General features: G+C 38.6%; 1 protein-coding gene across 1 annotated transcript in view; it reads left to right on the top strand.

The window, feature by feature from the left end:
- The window catches only part of gmds (GDP-mannose 4,6-dehydratase), a 652848-nt gene that overhangs the window by 571577 nt on the left and 59442 nt on the right, over nt 1–21829 (top strand). Inside the window, exon 9 of the mRNA XM_043719391.1 lies at nt 10139–10235. Within this exon, the coding sequence (XP_043575326.1) occupies nt 10139–10235 (97 nt within the window). The remainder of the gene's footprint in view (nt 1–10138; nt 10236–21829) is intronic.

The following is a 21829-nucleotide window of genomic DNA, read 5'->3' as shown; positions in this document are numbered from 1 at the left end:
TAATGAACTGCAGCAATTTCCCGACTGCCGAAGTTAGGCTGACTGATCTATCATCCTGATTTTCCCTCTGTCTCCCTTTTTAATCAGAGGGGTTATGTTAGCTATCCTCCTATCTGTAGGAGCTGTTCCAGAGAACATCGAATCTTAAAAGATGACCAACTATGCATCCCCTATTTCTAGGACCACTTTCTTAAGTACTCTGGCATGTAGATCATCAGGGCCCGATTTATTTGCCTTTAAACCCTTTCATTTCCAAAACACCATTTCCCTACCCATTCTGATTTCCTTTCGTTCTTCCCTCCTACTAAACCTTGTTTCCCCAACATTTGACACTTTATTTGTGTCCTCCTTAATGAACACAGAACCAAAAGATGTATTTGGTGAGTCAGCCATTTCTTTGTTCCCCAAAATTCCTCTCCTTCTGACTGCAAGGGGGACTTTAATCTTTTTCTCTTCCTATCCCTGTAAAGCCTTTAATAATCACTCTTGATGTTTCCCACAAGCTTAATCTCATCTATATTTTTCCTTTCTTAATCAGTCCCTTTGTGTTCCTTTCCAGAATTTTGAACTGCTCCCACTCCTCAGGTCTTTTGTTTCTTTCTGGACAATTTATGGGCTTTGGATCTAATTCCATCTGTAACTTTCCTTTGTAAACCATGGTTTGGCCACCTTTTCCATGTTACCTTTGCACCAGACAGGAATGAACAAATTTTGAAGTTCACCCATGTGTTGTTTCAATGGTTGCCATTGCCACCATCATCCCTTGAAGTAATGTCCCCCAATCTATCATAGTCAACTCACACTTCACACCTCATACCAACATAATTTCTTCTATTTAGAGTCAGAATTTTAGTCTCAGGATAAACTACATCGTTCTCCATCTTGATGAGGACTCTGATTACATTATGGTCAGTCATCTCCCAATGGCCTAGCACAACGAGGTTGCCAATATTCCTTTCTCATTACACAATACCCAGTCTAAGATACCATGTTCTCGAGTTAGTTCCTCAATGTATTGGCCCAGAAAATCATCCCTTTTACACTCTAGGAATTCCTCTTCTATGGGAATGTGACTAACTTAATTTGTCCAATTAAGTTAAAGTCACCCATAATTAGAGATCTTCCATCATTGCATGGGTTTCTAATTTCCTGTTTAGTGCCATTCCCAACATTACTCCTACAGGTCTATGTACAAACCTATCGAATTTTGTTTACCCCTTGGTGTGTCTCAGCTCTACCCGTCCAAGTCAGTCACCTCAGTCCCAGAATATTGCTGAAGTTCCTCAGGCCAAATCAGTCGAGCTGATTCTTCAATCATCTTCCCTCTGTCATAAGGTCAGAAGTTGCAATATTTGCTGATGTTCGCACAGTGTTTTGTTCCATTCATAACTCCTCAGACAGTAAAGCAGTTTGTATCCACATGCAACAAGACTTGCAAAATACTCAGGTTTGTTCTAAATAAGGATTAACGTTTGCACCTTACAAGTACCTGGCTGCTAATAACCATCGCCAATAAAAGACAGTTCAATCACCTTTTCTTGATGTTCAATATCATTACCATCACTGAATCTCCCATTGTTAGCATCCAGAAGGTTGCCATTGACCAGAAATTTAATTGGCCAAGCCACATAAATACTGTGACTACAAGACCAGGTTTCACACAGTGTATTTTACCATAAATAATTCACCTCCTGACTCCCCAAAATATTTCCACCACCTGCAAGACACAAGCCGGGAGAATGATGCAATAGTCCTTGCTTACTTGAGTGAGGACAACTTCAACAATGCTCAGGAAACTCAACACTATCTGAGACAAAGCATCCCATTTGTTTGGCACTACACCCATCACTTTAACCCTTTACTTCCTCCACCACCAATGCATAGTAACAGTGCACCATCTCCAAGATGTACAGCTGCTTGTGGAAGACTTTTAAATAATAATAAGGTTGAATGTAAAGAATACATATAGCAGGGTTTTACATAGCTTCAGGTTTATGCAAGTTAGACTTTATGCAGTTGAAAGTGTGAGGGAGACAATTTTACTTTAACTGAGAGCATGTAGGATCAGAAATTCAATAAAACACTGAACAGGACTCCAAGGACATGAACACTCTGATTCAGTGTCCACCAGTTAAGAGGGAATGAGGTCAATGGCAGAAACCAAAGGAAATGGGCACAGTGTTCTCTGTGTTTAGCTTTATTAGATGTATTCAATGTTCATTCAAACTTGAATGTAGTTTTAACAAGCAGTCTGACTGTAGAAGAGCGCTGGAGAGGTTGAGAGAAGAAGTTGGATCAGTACAACCAGCTATCATATGTGTATGTGTTAAAGTAGTCACTCAGATGCAGATAAAATCATTAAAGAACAATATGAGGTGCGACAGGAGAGGACAGCTCTGGTGGTGTCTCTCCAGTGCTATGGAACATGACCTACTTACTGGATATCAATCCAATATTCAGGGACAAAGGGCTGAATTTGAGTTCTGGGAGAGCTGAGCATTGTTGCAGTAGCTAGAGGGTTGGGAGGGTGCCTCAAGAGAGAGGTGTTTTCTGAAGAATTTTTAATGTTTAAAAATAAAATGTGGCCACAGCTGCATCTAGCCAGCATTATGGAAGGGTCCCACTTCACAGGATCGCCTGCAGCTACAACCATGATCCTCCGACAATCAGAGGTAATGTGGGCTGAAAACTATCAGGGGTACCACTGGTCATTCCCCTCCATCCATGTGACAACTGTCAACCAGAGACAGCATATACCTTTTGGAAATTCTCAGAAGATTTCGCATGAATAATATGTCCTCATTGACTACCCACTGCTAGTGGCCCCACCTTGAAGCCACACCCCTCAAAATGGACTGGAAATAGGAGAATACTGGCAGACTCAGCAATAGAAACTACGTCTGTCGGAATGTATAAATTGGAAAAATCGAATGGGCTAAAATATTCCAGATGAGTTCATAGAATGTTTTCAGGATAGTTTCTCAAAACAGCACATTCTGGAGCCAACCAAAGAGCAGACTATACTAGTCCTGGTGTTGCTCAACAGGATATGATTAATTAATAGCCTCATACCGAAGGTACCCCTCGATGATAGCAATGCATTCACTTTGAGAGAAGAGAAGGGAGGGTCCAAGATTAGCATTTTAAGGCAATTCTAAAGGGATGAAAGCAAAGTTAGCTAAGATTAACTGGCAAATTAGGTTTGTGATAGAGCAATAGAGACAAGAATTTAAGGAGATATTTTGGAAGACACAGTATATGTACATTCCAAAGAAAAAAAAAATTCCAGTGGAGGAACCCACCATCTCTGGTCAGCTAAACAAGTTAATGGTGTCAGATTTAAAGGCCAACGAGTAATTATGCTAAGGTGTGTGGCAGATCAGAAGAACTGACAAAAATATGTTTTAAAAAATCAAAGAATCACTCTAAGCTTAATGAGGGAAAATTAAGTACAAAAGATAGTTAGCTAGAAATATAAAATCAGATAATAAGAATATATATAGCTATTTAAAAAAGGAAAAAAACAGTTAACAATATGGAGGCTAGTACAATTGCAACATTAAAAGGCATCTAGATAGGTATATGAATAGGAAGGGTTTGGAGGGATATGGGCCAGGTACTGACAGGTGGGAGTAGATTGGGTTGGGATAGCTGGTCGGCATGGACGAGTTGAAACGAAGGGTCTGTTTCCGTGCTGTACATCTCTACGACTCCACGACTCTATGAATGTTGATCTGTGGGAAGTGGATCCAGGGAATTAATAATGGGAAATGAAATAATGAGATGGCAAATTAATTGAACCAATATTTTTCATTGGTCTTTAATTTCGAGGATACAAGTAACATCTCAGAAATAGCTATAAACCAAGCAATAGAAGGGAGAGAGGAACTCAAGGAAATCACAATCATGAGTCATGATTTGGAGTTGCTGGTTTTGGACTGGGATGGATATGGTTGAAAATCATACACCACCAGGTTATAGTCCAACAGGTTTATTTGAAAATACAAGCTTTTGGAGCACTGCTCCTTTGTCAAGTAAAGCGGTGGAGCTCTGGGATGACAAGCTGTTGGGTCCTAGGATCTTAAAAGTGGCTCATGAGATAGGTGATGCATTCACTCTAATTTTTTAAAACACCCTAGTTTTGGGGAAGTTCCATTAGGTTGGAAAAATTTTGGTTGGCAAGATGAAAAAAAATAGTATGCCACAGGAATCCGTGTAGTGACATCAACTTTTTACAATTTACATAAATGGCTAGGATAAAGGGACTGAAGCCAGGATTGCAAAATTTGCTGATGGCACAAAGGTAGGTTAGAAAGTAAATCATGAAAAGGACATAAAGAAGGTGCAAAGGAAATTAAATAGGTTAAGTGGTGAGCAAAGAGCTAGCAAATGGAGAACAATATGGGAAAATTGAAATTGTCCACATTGGGTGGACAGAATGAATAGAGACCATATTATCTGAATGGTGAGAGATTTCACAGCTTTGAATTTTCTAAGGCATGAATTACAAAACATCAGAATCTAGGTATAACAAATAATTAAGAAAACTGATAGAACGTTAGTGCTTATTACAGGGGGAACTGAATACAAACTGTATAGTTCAACCGTACAGAACATTATTGAGATCACACCTGAACTGTGAGCAGTGTTATTCTTATTTAAAGAAGGATGTAAATGTATTGGAAGCAATTAAGCAGAGAAGGCTTACTAGACTCGTCCCTGGAATGGAGGGTTTGCCTAATGAGAGAATGTTGAACAGGCTAGGTTAGAGTTTAGAAGAGTAAGAGGTGACATAATTGAAATATGTAAGATCCTGAGAGCCTTGATAATATGATGGATGTGAAGAGGATGTTTACTCTTCTGAAACAATGTGGAACAGCTTTAAACACTGTTTAAAATAAGGGATCATCCATTTATGATAGATATGAGAGACATTTTCTTCTGGGAGAGGATCATGCATCTTTGAAACCCTTTTCAAAAGATGGTGGCGGCAGTGCCTTTGAAACATTTTAATTGGGAGATAGATAAATTATTGATAATCAAGGGGCTGAAATATTATTGGAGTAGTTGGAAACGTAAAGTAATAAAATCAGGCATGATCTTATTAAATGATGAACAGGCTTGAAGAGCTGAGTGGCCTGGTCCTGTTTCTCATTCATTTGTTCAGGAGTTTAATGTCCAGCTCCAGTGGCTTGTCCTGTTAACATTTAACATTTCAAGGAGCATTAATTACTTCAAGTTGAGTCTATCTTCTTGAACTAAGTAAGTTCAAGTGTGTTGAAGGGCCTGCTTCTGCTCCTATTTGGTATATTTGTATCTTTGCACGTATGTTCGTTTGGTCCCAATTTCAATTTTGATTTGTTATTCAAGGATAGTTGTTTTTACAAGTTCTTTGATGTAACAGTGATGGTTTCCTAACTGCATTCCTTGCTTTTGATTCATGTAAAGGTATTTGAATAAAAATAATGAAGCAAGATGCTTCAGGGAAAGACTTGGCTAGTGTACTCTAGATGCAAATCTCATAAAGGGTCTTTTCTGAACTTTTATGCTTCTCTCTGGAGCACAATTTTCTGAGCTCTTTTGATTATACTTGCTTCTTCCCTATTTTCTTGTCAGTTTTGGCTGTAAATCTACTTCTTTCCTCTTCTCCTCAATAGTTGTCTCAATGTTCTTTTAGAATCTTGTTGGTCCAAACATTGCACGTCATGGTATGTTTCTTGAGTGCTCAGTTCCAATCATTTTTCAGCCACAAATTGGTATAAGTGGGAATTGGTAATGACATGGTCATCTGAAATTTCAGACCAACAGGAACCAATACTGACTTAGCTAGTGAAACGTAAGATCAGAGAAAGAAGCAGAAAGCTTGAGAAAGAATTAGGTTGAATCAGAGTTAAGATGGTATTAATTTCTCTTTCAGTTTCTAATTTAAGAAGGAGAGAAAGGTAGTATTTAGAAAAATAAGACAGAAAGAGAAGTAAGAAGAATGTTTCAAAACTCTCTCAACAATTTATTGCCAATGGCAGTGAGACTCCTTAATTTCAACAACATGAACACATAACACTTTGGAGCAAGACTAGGCCATATGACAATTTGAACCTGCTCTATCAATCAATAAAATCATGGCTCATCTGGTTGTAGTCTCAACTCCACCTTACTATCTGCACACATTAGCCCTTGACTTCCTTGTTCATCCAAAAACTATCCAATGCAGACTTGAATAAATTTAAAGACCCAGCCTCCGCTAACTTCTGAGGAAGAGACTTCTGGAATAAACCACTAAAATGAAAACGTTACCCTCAGCTCTGCCTTAAAAAGAAGACCTCTTAATCATCACCCATGTCCCCTAATTGTATCCTTTCTAGGAGAAACATCCTCCTGGTGTTCACCCCAATCAGTCTTCTGAAGATCTGACATGCTTCAGTAAGATCACCAGTCATTCTTCTAAACTGCAGAAGGTATTGGCCTAACCTGTTCAAAGTAAGATGAGCCCTTCAGCCCAGGAGCGAGTCAAGTGAATCTTCTCTGAACTGCTTGTGGAGCAGTTGTATATCTTCTTTTTCAAATAAGGAGACCAAGACTGTACACAACCACCCAGCTGATCCCTCAAGGCCCTGAACACCTGCAGTAAAACTTCCCTACTTTTACTTTATAATCCTCTTGTGATAAACAACAGAATTTGATTTGTTTTCCTCATCACTTGCTGCATCAACATTCTAACTTCATAATTTGTGGACCAGGACACTCAGATCCTCTATACCACCAAGATCTGCAATCTCTCTCAATTTAAATTTTTATTCTTTCTGCCAAAATGGACAAGTTCCCATTACCCAAGCTATATGCCCATCTGCCAAATGTTTGCCCACTCACTTGGTGCATCCATAGCTCTTTGCCTCTTTGTCGAGAGTGTGGTGCTGGAAAAGCACAGCAGATCAGGCAGCATCCGAGGAGCAGGCGAATCAATGTTTCGGGCATAAGCCCTTCATCAGGAATGAATTTCTCCTGTACCTCTTCAAAACAATTTACTTTCCTAAATTAGTATCATTAGCAAATTTAGCTACCCTACTCTAGTCCCCTCATCCAAATCATTGATATAGATTGGAAATAGTTGAGGAGCCAACAGTGATCTCTGTGGCACTTCGGTTACAGCTTGCCAATCCAAAAAGAAGAGATGACCCAATCATCTCTACTTTCTGCTCCCTGTTGGCTAACCAATCCCATATCCGGCAAATAAGATGGATGAGCAAACACACACATCTTTTCGCTGAGATTTATCAAATATTTCTGTGAACTTCTGCCGCTGCAACTCTGCTTGTCCTTAGTTTTAACCTATTTTCCATGCTCACCTTAGCCATATCTCCCTTAATATCCTCCTAATTACCTTCATTTAAGTTTAAAACCTCATTTCTCCCTTTCTATTCTGACTATTTCCTTCTTGTGTTTCCAGTGTTGAGTTTCATGATAGGGCCAGAAATTGCATTATTAACAAAATCTTTAGAACATGAAATATTGGCTTTAAATAACTCAAGTGAGATTCATTCTTATTTGCACCCCAATGGTTTTTTAAGCATTAAAACATTAAAACGTGTGTCCTGAATTTAACCCACATTATTGGTCCAGCAATTTCGAACTATTGTTCCTATTTTTACCATGTAACCAGTCCTGTGGCTGACTCTATTGTTCCAAAAAGATTCCATTCTTTATAAAAATGACAGAGTTGTTTTCACACTGATTTTCTCACCACTTAATTGCACTCTGAAATTTTTGGAGGTGCAGATCAAGTTTCTCCATGTGTCACTTACTCTTCCACACACCTCCACTATTTACCCTTTCCTCCCTCCTCTACCAATCTTTTTTCAACATGATCTGTTCCAGTATTTTTTAAAATGTCACCATCCCGTTGTTAGTGTACTTAGAACACATCTCGTTATCTGTCAAACAGTAAAGTTGTTTCAAAAAAAATTTCTGAGATGGCTTGAAAAAGTTACTGATGTACAATTTCTTATTTGTCTCGAAAACAAAGGAGCTATGTTAGCAATTTTAGGAACATTTTCTGTTGTAACCAAACTAATAAAATTAGCAATTAAAGCTTAATCTAAATTTAAGCTTCTTTATCCTTTGATTCAGGAATATAAGTTGTCAGGACCCAGGAATTTGTTAAAGAAACATTGAAACTTGTTACAACCATTTAAACCCTTTATTATTTCATAATGCATAACTCCTCCTCTAATTACAAAATGCTTTCAGACTTGGGTTTATTTCCCTCCTTTTCTTGGATAAAAAATCGGTGGTAAAAATAAAATTTCCTAAGAACTATTCAGCATTCAAGCCATTGTAATCTTAGAAGTTCTAAGTCTCTCAACTGTGAGGCTGTTCTGTTTACATTATGGAGTAGTTTCCACAGCAGCTGGAACAACAATAAAAACTGCACATGCAGAACAATTTAATTCTGACCACTGCAATTTTCACCATGGCCAAGAAAGATACCTACAAAATAATAAACGCAAGGCATATTCAGTTAACAGGGACGATACCACGATATCACTGCTTCCACTAGATTGAAGATTATTCTTCTGGGCACTGCCCTGAGCAACCCAGGAGAATCTTCGTAAGATAATTGATGTAATTATAGGGTGTTTTCAAGCTCTGTGCGCACTTTTGTTTTATAGGGCAGGTCATTACACTGGTCTGCCAGTGGACTTGCGGCAGGGAGGACTCATATAATTCAGCACAAGGTCTACTATATGCTGCTGCCATCTGATATTTTATAGTGATAATGCTACTTTCTGCAGAAGGGCCTTAGACATGTCTACCTTTGTCCTCACTGAGGATTCCCACTAGTGTGCCTGACCCATTTCCTGCACTTCTGCCCTCACCCCTTCCCTTCAACAACAACAATAAAAAATCAGTGGTAAAAATAAAATTTCCTAAGAATTATTCAGCATTCAAGCCATTGTAATCTTAGAGTTTTGACCCCACCAGCCTCTGCATCCTAAGTAACATAAACCGTCATTTCCAACACCACCAGGCTTGTATTCTCCCTTCTCCCTTGTCAGCATTACACAGAGTTTGTTCCTTCTGGGACACACTGAACCAATCTTCTTCCACTCCCAATACCACCCCACAACCCCGCAGCACTTTCTCATACAATTGCAGAAGATACAACACCTGTCTGTTTATGTCCCCTTCTCACTATCCATTGGAGTACCATAGCAGGCCAAGGCGCAAATATTAGCATGGGAGCAAGATGGTTTATTGAAATGGCAAGCAAATAGAAGGTCTGGGTCATTCCTATGGACAGAATGGAGGTGTTCTGCAAAGTGATTTGGTCTCACCCTCCTCATCTGTCAACATCATAAATGGCTGCATTTTCTAGCCCCGTTCAATTCTGAGTGATATCAGACTATGAAACATGAAATGTGTTTTGCTGTCCACAGATGCTGTCGGACTTGCTGAGTTTTGTCTGATTTTTCTTTTTGTATAAGAATAGGAGAGTCTTGCTAGAACCGTACAAGCACACCTAGAGTACTATGTATAATTTTGATCACCATATTCCAGGAGGGACCAACTAGCATTATAAAAAGTTAAGAGAAAGTTCACCAGTTTGATTGATCGAAATAGTGTTTTTTTTCTCTGAGGAAATAATGAGCAGGTTGGAATTTAGAAGATGTGGTTTTATTAAAACATAAAATATTCTGAGGGCACTTGATAGGATAGATACTAAGAGGATGGTACCTCTCATGGGGAAATCTATTAACCAGGGGACAGTTTCCAAATAAGGAGTCTTCTGTTTAAGATATACTTACGGAGGAATTTCATCTTTAGTGGTCACTAGTGTTTGTAATTCCTTTCCTAATAAGCAATGTATTAGCTGAATATCTTCAAGGCTGAGCTGGACAAAGTTTTGATCGATAAGTGAGTTCAAGAATTAATGGAGGCAAGCAGGAAAATGGAGCTACAGCCACAATCGGATCAGCCATGATTTCTGAATGGTAGAACAGGCCCAAAGCCTACTCCCCTTCCTGTTTTTTATGTTCTTATAACACAAATGCATGGATGTAATGAAAATGGAAAAAAAGTCAACCCTTAATATGGATTGTTTTTACAAAATAATCAAAACAATGTTGTTATCTTTTTCTAGATGGGAAGGTGAGGGTGAAAATGAAGTGGGAAGGTGCAAAGAAACAGGCCAAATCCATGTGAGGGTCGATCCCAAGTACTACAGGCCTACTGAAGTGGTAAGAACATTTAAAAATTAATTAAAAAGTAACCCAGTTCTGTTCATGTAAAATGCTTCATTTGACTACTTGTTTGTAACATTCCTTATTATATCATCCAAAATTATAATTGTATTCCAGAAATGCTATAGCTCAGAAGCATCACTAGCATTTTTACACTTTCACTATTATTCCATTGTTAAAACATATTACTGTGTTTGGTGATTTGGTCTTGTTTCTAATTATTAAACTAGTTGTATCCTACTTGCTGTGACTCTTTGGGTACCTATTCAAATTGGTTACACAATTATCCTTTGTTTAAAATTCTGCTATTCCTTTGAGATAATATCTTCAAACATTTGCATTTTTTATTTGATATTGCATAGATAATGTATTTTTTCCAAATTGAATTATACATGAGATTGCTCATTGGAAATTTAAGTCACATTGTTAGTATTTTTGTGTCAAAAAGGCACAAAAAACAGGATAAATCCAATCTTCTCAATTACTACCAGCAGAGAATGGGAAATTATCAGTACCAACAAGTGGCATGTTCACATCAATAACTTGCTCACCAGTGTGTTTAGCCTGTATCGCTCGGTTCCAGGCTATTTTTACAGTCATGGTCCGAGAATAGACAATGAACTAAGTTCAGAGCTGCAATGAGACTGGCTGCGCTTGTCAGCAAGTTAGCTTTTGACCCAGTGTAATACCAAAGAGCATTTGTAAAACTGTAGTTGATAGGGTTCAGAAGAAAACTGTCAGGTGGCAATAATCCTACCTAGCGCAAAGAAAGATGGTTGTGGTAGCTGGACCCAACCATCTCAGCCCAAAGTAATTACTGCAGCATGTCTTCAAGGAAATGTGCTAAGCCCAAAGTTTTTCAGTTACATTATGTATTTCTCTCCTTCCATCAGAAGGTTGAAAATTGACTTTTTATTGATGATATTACAGTAATTTCCTTTGCAATTGCACTGATAACAAAGTAATCCATGCAAGCTTGCAGCAAAAACTAGACAATATTGGACTAATAACTGATAAGTAACATTTATAGAATCCCTACAGTGCGGAAGTGGGCAACTCAGCCAATCGAGTCCACACTAACCCTCCGAAGAGCATCTAGATTGGCTCAAATGTTTTGATTAGAAATTGGCTGCCTGAGTAATGTCCTAATTAAATACCTGGAAATTTTTCAGCAAGGTCTAGATACTATCAAAGGAGCCAAGGCCAACTCGCATGTTGACCGGGAAACAATTCCATGATTAGGCTAGGTCTGCCTAATGCCATTTACCTTATGGGCAAAAATAGAGGCTGAAATCAGAAGGCTGGAAAGTGAAGGAACCATTAAACCAATCCAATTTGCGGAATGGGCAGCACCGGCCGTGAAGCCCAATGGGTCACTTCGCCTTTGTGGGGATTTTAAACAAAGGCAAACAAAGACAGGACCCCTGCCTGGATGTTCACAGCATCCCTGACTTGAATTGCTTTGTCTTTTTTTTAATGATTCAACACCTCAGCCAAAGATATCTCTTCTCTCTTGCTTTACCATTTGGCACAGATATAAAGGAAGGAGGTTGGTTGTCAGCAGAGCTCAGTCAAGTCAATTGGGATAGCCTTCATTCAGCAGGGTAATCCTCTGAGAGCAGTCCAGGGGCCTGGAAATGGTCCACCGGCAACTTGGGATAGTGAGACTCAGCATGGTATCTACACAGTGGTTGAGAAGCACAGTATTGGGCATTCCACCAACCACCTTGAATCTTTCTTTCTGATAGTGTGCTGCTTTCTTTCTGGAATGAGAGAAGTGCAGATAACAAGATGAAAGTGGGTGGCAAAGTAGTTAATTTGGATGCGGTTGGAGAGGTGTCCTAAGCTAGTAAGTAGGCAGAGTAGAGAGAAGCGTGTGAGAGAAGATGTTGCAGGCATTAATGAGAGTTGTAGAGCATACGTCTTATTGAGAGATAGGTACAGTAGCAGAGATAATGTGAGATGTTGAAAACATGATGATGGCACTTACAATGGCGAGATGGAAAAAAGTTCATTAGCCGCCTTCCTACAGCACTGGGCTTTTCTCCAGATGACTGATACTGCACTGACCCAGATGGAAACCTCAGACCAGGCCGAAACATTTTGCTGACGTGGCTTTCGTTCCTGGGCTAGGGGAATGAGGGTGTTCCCTCCTCCACTCCACCCCATCCACTACAACTCCAAGTCCTGGTCTGCAAAGCGGGACACCAATTTTCCTTTCTCTGCCAAGTCTGAAGTAAATGACAGGGCAGCTCCGGACAAACAGTGCTCGGCCTGATGCTCAACATCCTTTTAAATGTGACACTAGTTGACAATCCACTCCAGATACCCTGGCTGTGGCACATTGTTCTGGGTACAGTAGAACTGGACTAGAATCAGACAAGGTGGTGTGGCAATAGTGGCCAGGTAGATAGTTAATAAGGCAACTTTGCAAAGACACGGCAAGCAAACTCATCAGAATTGACACTTAGCCAAAAAAGCATAAGATTTAGCCCATGTTCTATTTTCATTCACTATCTAGAAGTCCAGTAAATGACCTTTACCCCCCACTTCTCCAGTTGGTTGTTTAAATATGTTTTACCTTGATTCGTGTGCTGTATAGATTTTTCAACAAGATGGTTTTGGTCCCTTTGGCAGAAACTAAAGTTGCATTGCTTATTACAAGTACAGCAATGCCTCAGTTAAATTTCACATTTTAAAAATGATCCAGTTTGTACAGCCATATTTGTGGTTAGACAGCAATGTTATCGTTTTTGTTTTCAAGCATATAAACTGTTTAAAAAAAGATTGAACTTCTCAATCCTGAGCTTTCAGTTACTATTTATATCCTAATGGTACTGATTTAAGCAGTGCAATCGATTTAAGGGCTTTCTTTTTGGGAAAGTAATAATGCTACTTTACAGGCAGAAGTGTGTCTGGTTTATGTTACATTTCCAGAATGCCATGTGTAATTACGACAATAAATCTGACACGTATGGCACAATTTTGATGACTTCATTGGCAAACAGTGCAGCTACTGTTTAATAAGAAGCTCCTTGAACAATATTAAAGACAATTCTTAATTGATTATTTTTATAAAATTGTGCTTATAATTTATCCTTATATTTGGCCATATAGATATTTTTTATTCAACCTGTTCCGAGGTGTTCTGGCGGGGATATCACAAGAGCCCTTAAGTGTATGTCTATAAATAAAGATATAGGTGAATCACTGGTGTGTCTGTTCGGGCCATTTTGCTGTAAGAATCAGAATATGAGACTTTATAATTGTTATCAGTCAGTATGGGCATTGTGATAATAAATGCTGACTTTGTTTGTAATGGTGCTCTGTCATATTGTGGACAACTCACATTTCACTAAGTGAAACACCCCAATAGCATAAGAAAATGTTATAATGGATGACCAAAAGCTTGGTTATCAGGATAGGATTTAGGGAACGTCATAAAGGAGGAAAGAGACCAGTCAATGAAACCAATCAATTAAAGTATTTAGTAAAGTGCAGCAAACAATTTGGAAGAACAACTGGTTTGTTGGCCTTCATTGCAAGAGGATTTGAGTTCAGAAGTAAAATGTCTTACTGCAATTATACCTGGCCTTGGTGAGAACATGTCTGTGCGTTGCATCCAGTTTTAATCTCCCTACCTAAGAAAGGATATCCTTGGTACAGGGGGAGGTTTATTAGGCTGATTCCATGGGTGACCAGACTGTCCTATAAGGAGAGATTGACTTAACTGGGCCTGTACTTACTAGAGTTTAGAAAGATGAGAGGGTATCTGAATGAAATTTATAAGATTCTCACAGGACTGGAGTAGATGTACTGAAGATGTTTTCCCTGACTGGGGAGAATAGAACCAGGGGTCATAGTCTCAGGATATGGAGTTGAACACTTAGGACTAAGATGGGGAAAGAGATCAATTTTTTTAGATTTTGAAGGCATCGAGAAGTATGGGGAGAAAGTCAATCAGCCATGATCATATTGGAAAGCAGAGCAAGCTCGCAGAGCTGATGGCCTACTCCTACTCCTAGATTTGATGTTTCTGTGGAAGAGGCAAGGCTCTTGACAACAGTATCCAAAGCTATTGGCTGAGATTAGTGCTGTCCAACCTTTTCACATAGGTGAGGGTGCTGATTTTGTGGGAGAGTGGGTTGCACATTTCAATTTTTCTATCATTTGGAAAGGCTGTGAGCAAATTTCAGAAAGATAAGGTTTCACACAACAGTAAGCTTGAATTTCAGAGAAAATAGAATTATAAACCACTAAATCGATAATTTTGTAAGTAATTCATGAAAATGATCACTGAAATATGCCAAGCATGAACCCATTCTTGACTGCCTTCTCAGGGTGCCTGTGTGGGAAGGAGAGAGCTTTGTCTTATCCCTTGACTTGAAGCCTCATTCCACCCAAGAACCCAGATCTCTTTAATCATACTATGAACTTGGATTCATGACAGACTGGTCGAGAAGTCAAAGTCAAGTATAGTCTTCAGATTTAAGCTTTGTAGTAACCCTATTTATTATACATTCATATTAAAACTGCTTTAGATGGCAATCATTAGATATACCTGGTAAGATACACACTGTGATATACACACATATGCATGTGTGCGTAATTTTGAAATCAGTAATTAAGTTTGGATTGTGAATTCTTGGTGAATAACGTAGGATTTCTATGTGTCTGCAGTTAATAATTAACTGAGTATTTCAGTAGCCACGGTGATTTATTTTAAAACAGTCCGTGAGCACTATTTTGGCAGCCTAAAAGGTTTTTGGCTACCTTTAGAATTTTACGAGCTAGCAAGACAGACAATTTGCCTTGTGGTTTGTGTTAGAAACTGCTAGTATGGGATTTTTTTTAAAGCTTGAGGGAAACAAACACAATTGAGAGAGAGAATCTTTTCATTCAGTTTTTACTTTGAGTTAGTCAGCTGTATGAGATCCTTGCATAGATATGCAAGTATACAGCAGTGCTCCTGAGGAGGGGAGAATATAGTAAGACTAGGTTACCTTCGAATAAAGAGTTAATGATAGCCCACCACACAGGAAGTGTCAGGATGAAACCCTGAAGAGGGCTTGAAGCTGAGTTCACATAAATGCAGGTGTATGATAGCTCCACAAATAAGCTATCAAAGATTTCAGTCCAAGAGTTAAAATCATGCTTATTTAAGTGTGGTTTTAGGGAAGTGATTCTGGGGTAAGTATTGTACAAGGGTTGCTATTGGGTATTGTATAAGGGATATTTTTAAACTTGTATGGGGTGTTTGGGATTAATCTGTTACTGTGTGTTTAAAACTCTGAATTTAGGTTATTAATGAATAGAATAGTTTATTCTAGTTTATCTTCATTTCTTTTGTTTCATTAACTTCTGTTTTATTGCTAAAATATATCTGTGTCAATGAAAGATAATTTTGTTAAAACATAAATGAAATAAAATATGATCTATCAAGGCAGATTTCAGTCTGAGATCTGACTTGCCCAGCAATATTATTGGCTGGGATCATAACACAGGCTCTAATTTTATTGTTAAATTATTTAAGAACTAATCTGTCTTCTTTTAGTGTTCATATCCAAATGCTTTTGAGACTCCCCAAGTTTGCGAGTTTACAAGAGTCAGGAAGTCATAGCTATACAGCACGGAAACAGACCCTTCGGCCCAATGCGTCTGCACCAAACAGATATCCTGAACAGATCTAGTCTCATTTGCCAGCATTTGGCTGAAATCCCTCTAAACCTTCACTGTTCATATATCCATCCAGATGCCTTTTAAATTTCTTACCAGCCTCCACCACCTTCTCTGGCAGCTTATTCCATACATGCACCACCTCTGCATGAAAAGGTGCCACTCAGGTCCTTTTTATATCTTTCCCCTCTCACCTAAAACCTATGCCTTCTAGTTTTGAACTCCCCACACTGGGAAAAAGACCTTATCTATTTCCTCTATCCATGCCCCTCATGATTTTATAAACCTCTATAAAGTCACCCCTGAGCCTCTGAAGCACCAGGGAAAAAAGCCGATCCAGCCTCTCCCTATAGCTCAAACCCTCCAATTCTGACAACATTCTTGTAAATCTTTTCTGAACCTTTTCAAGCTTAGCAACATCCTTCCTTTGGCAAGGAGATCAGAATTGAATGCAGTATTCTAAAAGTCCTATACAATGTCCTATACAACCTCAACATGACGTCCCAACTCCTTTACTCAATGTTCTGACCAATGAAGACAAGCTTGCCAAACACCTTCCCCACCCTGTCCACCTGCAACTCCACTTTCAAGAAACTATGCACCTGCACCCATCAGTCTCTTTCTTCGGCAGCACTCCCCAAGGCCCTGCCATTAACTGTATAAATCCTGCCCTGATTTGCCTTAGCAAAATGAAACACCTCAAAGAAACCAAAATAAACTCCACCTTCCACTCCTCGAGCTCTAGTTCAAGTGTTATAATGCCAAATAAATTGTGATATTTATGTTGCGTGAGGTGCAGCTGTGACATTGTTGCAAGGTTGCTCCAGGATCCTGAAACCCCTAAACAAAAGGAGCCTAATCTTTTGCATTGAACCCACAGGCATGCTGTCATTTGCAGTATTGTGCTCTTGTCACACTCACCACAGTTGTTACTCCTGCTGTGCAGGACTCGGGCTTCATGAATCTAGTCACTTGCTCAGCTCACTGCCCCTCCAATCAGAGGTTGTTTACCTCCCAATTAGAAGTTGCTGCTGATCTTCTCACTACTGAGAAGCAGATTCTGATTGAGGAGCGTCTCTTTGCATAATCTTCCCCTTGTACTTCTTGTCTTTGGAAACCCAGTTGCAGGCCACACATGAGGCCTTGGTGAATGATATTGTCACCCCTAAGCCAACTTTCAGAAGTGTCAGCGTGACGACTGAAAGCATAGGCATCAATGGTGGATAAAAGAAGTCTCACAGATAAATGTACTAGTTTATGGCAATCACTTTGTATTTGATGTATAAAAACTCACCAGAGATTGATGAATCACTTCTTCAAGTCATTTATCAATGCTCCAGTTCTTGATGTTCTTGTATTAGATTTTGGAACCTTTCCTTTTTTTTAATCAAGTAGAGCTTACGTATTTTTTAAAATTTGTCTCTCATTAAAAAATGAGAGCAAGGTTATGATTGTGACAAAACTTTGAAATGGCTTTTGAAGAGAGAAAAGCTGGAATAGTGATGAGAAAGATAAAGTTTAGAAAGTCGCATGTAAAGGAAAAATGGCAAAGAACAACTTGCTAAATGTAAAAAATATTTTGATTAAAATTATTTTGTTCATTTAAATAAATAATTAGAGATAAGCAATTCCTGATATTTGAGAAGTTTTATTACTGTAGTATTAATGTTTTTTCAATACCTATTTGTAAACTGAAGAGTAGAGTTTTTAAAAAGACAGTCTTTTCTATTAAGTTTCCAAAAGTCTTTCAAAGTAATGCTGTCTACTAGAGGAGAAGGAATTGATGTATGGGTCTTCAGAAAATAAACAATCTGCCTCATGAGAAATTATCATCTGTTATTTAATTATATTTAAAACGTAAATGAACATAATTATGACCAAGTTTTTAATTAGTAAATTGGAAATAAAGCAGAATCTTTTGAAAAAGAATAGGTTAAAAGCCAAGAACATAACATATATTTAGCTTTGGAGAATGCCACTCAGTATCATCATTTTTTAGCATGCCAGAGACAAGACAATTATTCCTTTTATACACTCCCTCTCCTACCAGGAAAAAAAGTGTAAAATTTACGAGGAAAGAGTCTGCACGCCATGCAAATATTCACTTTCAAGAAATCAGTGGACGTGCCTACACTAAGGGAGTAGGCAACAAATTGAGACTTTGGAATTCTTTTACCAATAGGAAACAAATGATATCATAGTATTGTGCTAGGTTCTTGTGCCAATAACACTCCTTCCTGCAGAAAACAAGAATAATGAAAGTACCAATAGAAGTGTAATTTGGCACAATTAGAAGGGATAAAAATACAATTCAGAATGCTGCCTGAACCTGTTTGGCCTAATGACAACCGCTCGCTGACTATAAAAAGCTTTGCAGTTTGACTTTTCCTAACAAGCTTCGCAGCAGAACAAAAGATGTACAGTAATCTCACTTGGGGTTATCCTTATCCTATGTTCAATTTTGCTTTGTTCAGGGATTAAACAGTATTAAAGTGGTTTTAGAGTAAACAGTGGGAATGTGCTAAGTAATAGCAGAAGCTCAGGTGAGTGATTACAAAATTCAGACTGTGGACTGCAGCACCTTTGATCGTGCAGTAATCCCACAATACTACACTGACGTGTCAGCCTGGATTATGTAACCACCTAGCACTCCTACGCAGTGTCTCTTCATAAGATTTTCTGTCCACTGTGTGTAATGTAATCATAAATGTTCAATATACTTACTTTTAAGATTTCACTACAAATCTTCAATGCAACTATAAAGACCATTTTGGCAAGATTTTTATTTTACATATCCACAACTAACCCAACATACTTAACTTCCCAAAAATATTTTAACATACTTTCCTTGTTCCGTGGAAACTTATCCAGAGCAAATTCAGATTGTATTCAGGGGCATGAGTAAAATTTATCCCGAGCAAATACCACAAAAATAGATTATGGAATCTTGCTGTGCACACATTAGATACCACATTTCCCATGCTGCAATTGTGATTACGCATCTAAACTATTTAGTTTGCCATGAAGGGGTGACTGGAAGTCATGAAAAGCAGTCAGTATATTGAGATTCTTGATTTATTAAGCTAAGTACTTGAAACATGTAAGTTGAATCACTAATCTTAAGAAAATAAAGAGAAGAATGAATGCCATCATTAGGATCATTTCCTTTATTTTGCCTTTTGAAAAGTGACGATTTTTATTTAGTTAGCAAATCCATTTGGATTTTTACTCTTTTTACCCCGACTCATTTCCAAAACAGATACCTTTGACATCCAAGGTCTAGGTACTTGAGAGGCCTTCAAACTAGTAGCAGCGCTCATTGAGTCATGGAACAATGTAGCACTGGAAGAGCTATTTGGTTCATCATGTCATTCAAGTTTTTAACTAGTTTTATTTGAAGGCTTTTTTAAATTTACTTCACCACCCTTTCAAGCAGCATATTTCAGATTGAGTTTTTTAAAAATTCCTCGCATTGCCTCTCATTCTATTGCCAATAATATCAAATCAGTATTGTCTAATTATTGACCCTTTTGATATTTGAAGAAGTTATTCATATTTACTCTATTAAAATCCATCATGATTTTCAACGTCTCTCCTCACGTTGCCCATTAACCTTCTCATTTCAGGAAAACAACTCCAGTTTCTCTAGCTGTCCACACAAATGAATTTCTTCAGCCTTTGGACTATTCTTCTAAATCTCCTCTGCTCCCTTTGTCAGGCCTTGAAATTTTCCTAAAGGATGCTTCACAGGATTGGCCAAAATACGTATCTGGAGCTAAACCAATTTTCAATAAAGGTCTAGCCCTGCTTCCTTACTTTTGTGCACTGTTTTAATTTATAAAGCTAAGGATATCATATGTCTTCTCATCTTACTCAAAGCAGACAGGAAGTTGTTTCTATATGCAAACTAGGTTTTGTATAAGTTGTAGAATCGTGATTGTGATCTTAATTTACAAGTGAGCAGCGCGTGAGCTTTGCACACTTGGCCACATTTTCCAGATATCAAATAGACTTGGATTTAGCTATTTAAAGGCTTAAGAATAATTCCAATGACTTCTAACACCAGCCTTAGGAAATTCTGTGGGAGGGGGATAATCTTTGTGGGGACCACAGAAGTATAGTACATTTTTATTCGTTCATGAGACATAGGTGCCCTGGAGAAAGTGAATTTCCGCAATGCCTCTTGTAGATGGAGCGCACTGCTACATCCATCATGGAGGTGGAGTGAATGTTTGTGGATGTGGTGCTAATCATGGCTGCTTAGTCCTGGATGGTGTCAAGCTTTTTTGAGTATTGTTGGAGCAATATCCATCCAGGCAAGTACGGAGTGTTCCATCATATTCCTGAATTGTTCCTTGTAGACTGTAAACCGGGAAGTCAAGTGGTGGGTTACAGTCTGCTTATCAATGATCTGCTGTTGTTGTCACAATATTTATATGGCAAGTCCAGTTCAGTTTATCATCCATGGTAATGGACGCTAACGGTGTAGAATTCAATGATGGTATTGCCATTGAATTTAAAGAGCAATGGTTATATTCTCTCTTATTGGAAATGGTTATTGCCTGCTGTTTGTGTTACTCACTACTTGACAGCCCAAATCTGGATATTGTACAGATTTTGTGGAATTTGGATAAGGCCTTCTTCAGTGTCTGAGAAATCTTGAACACTGCTGAACATTGTTTGATCAGCCAACATCTCTGTTTCCAACCTTGTGATGGAGGAAGGTCATTGATGAAGATGGTTGGACCTGAGGAACTGCTGCAAAGATATCCTGCAACTGAGATGCCTGACCTCCATCAACTGCAACCATCGTCCTTTAATTTACATTTGACTCCATCCAGGGGGAGATTTCCCCTTGATTCCCATGAACTCTGGTTTTGCTAGGGCCCCTTCTTGCCACACATTCTCTGATGTAGCCTTGATGCCAAGGGCAGTCACTGTCACCTCAGTTCTGGAATTCAGCTCTTTTTTTCCATGTTTGAACCAAGGATGTAATTTGATTTGCAGCAAAATGAGTCTGGTGGTACCCAAACTGACCAACAGCAAGCAGGTTATTACTAAACAAGTGCTGCTTGATAGCACTGTTGCTGACATCTACCATCATTTTACTGATGATTAAGACTAGACTGATGGGGTGGTAATTAGCTGGGTTGGATTTGTCCTGCTTTGTGTACAGGACATACCTGGGCAATTTTCCACATTTTCTGGTAGATGGCAGTGTTTTGGCTGTACTGGAACAGCTTGGCTGTGGAGCGGTGTTTTGGAGTGCACATCTTCAGTACTGTTGCCGGAATGTTGTCACGGCCTATAGCCTTTGCAGTATCCAATACCTCCAGCTGTTTCTTGATCTCATGCGGAATGAATCAAATTGGCTGAAAGCTGGCATCTCTGCACCAGGCCTATTAATTACAAAATGTCATTCACTTAAATGCAATTCTGCATCTTGATAAACAACTGCTGTATGCATAGTTCTCCAAATCTCCTTAAGAGTTGTGGAAGCAACTTTCAATGAAGATCTTAGTTGTTTAATTCAGCTATACTTCAAGGACTGTTCACTCCTTTTTATAGCTCTCAACCTATTGGTGAGGTTTAGTATAAATGGATAATACCCAATCCCAGGCAAAACATAACATCCTCTCATCTTCATAGCTAAAACTGTCATGTAATAATTATATGTGAGAAAGTGTTGTTTTCAACAGGAGAAAAATGTGAGATGGAGACTGTCATGTGTTTGAGGCACTCTTTAAGTCTATTTTTGCAAAGCTGACTGTAGCAATTAAATTTGCAACTTATGTAATGAAATTAGTTTAAGGCTGCGGATTATGTTTTAATACTTCAGGCAACAGCTGTCATACCAGCACAAAGTAGAATTGATTCTTGTTTGTCATATACCCCATAAGAGAATGGAATTTAAC

The sequence above is a fragment of the Chiloscyllium plagiosum genome, chromosome 29 (genome assembly GCF_004010195.1).
Source record: "Chiloscyllium plagiosum isolate BGI_BamShark_2017 chromosome 29, ASM401019v2, whole genome shotgun sequence".
NCBI lineage: Eukaryota > Metazoa > Chordata > Chondrichthyes > Orectolobiformes > Hemiscylliidae > Chiloscyllium > Chiloscyllium plagiosum.
Note: the sequence above shows the minus strand (reverse complement) of the source record. Positions and strands in the feature narration are given on the sequence as shown.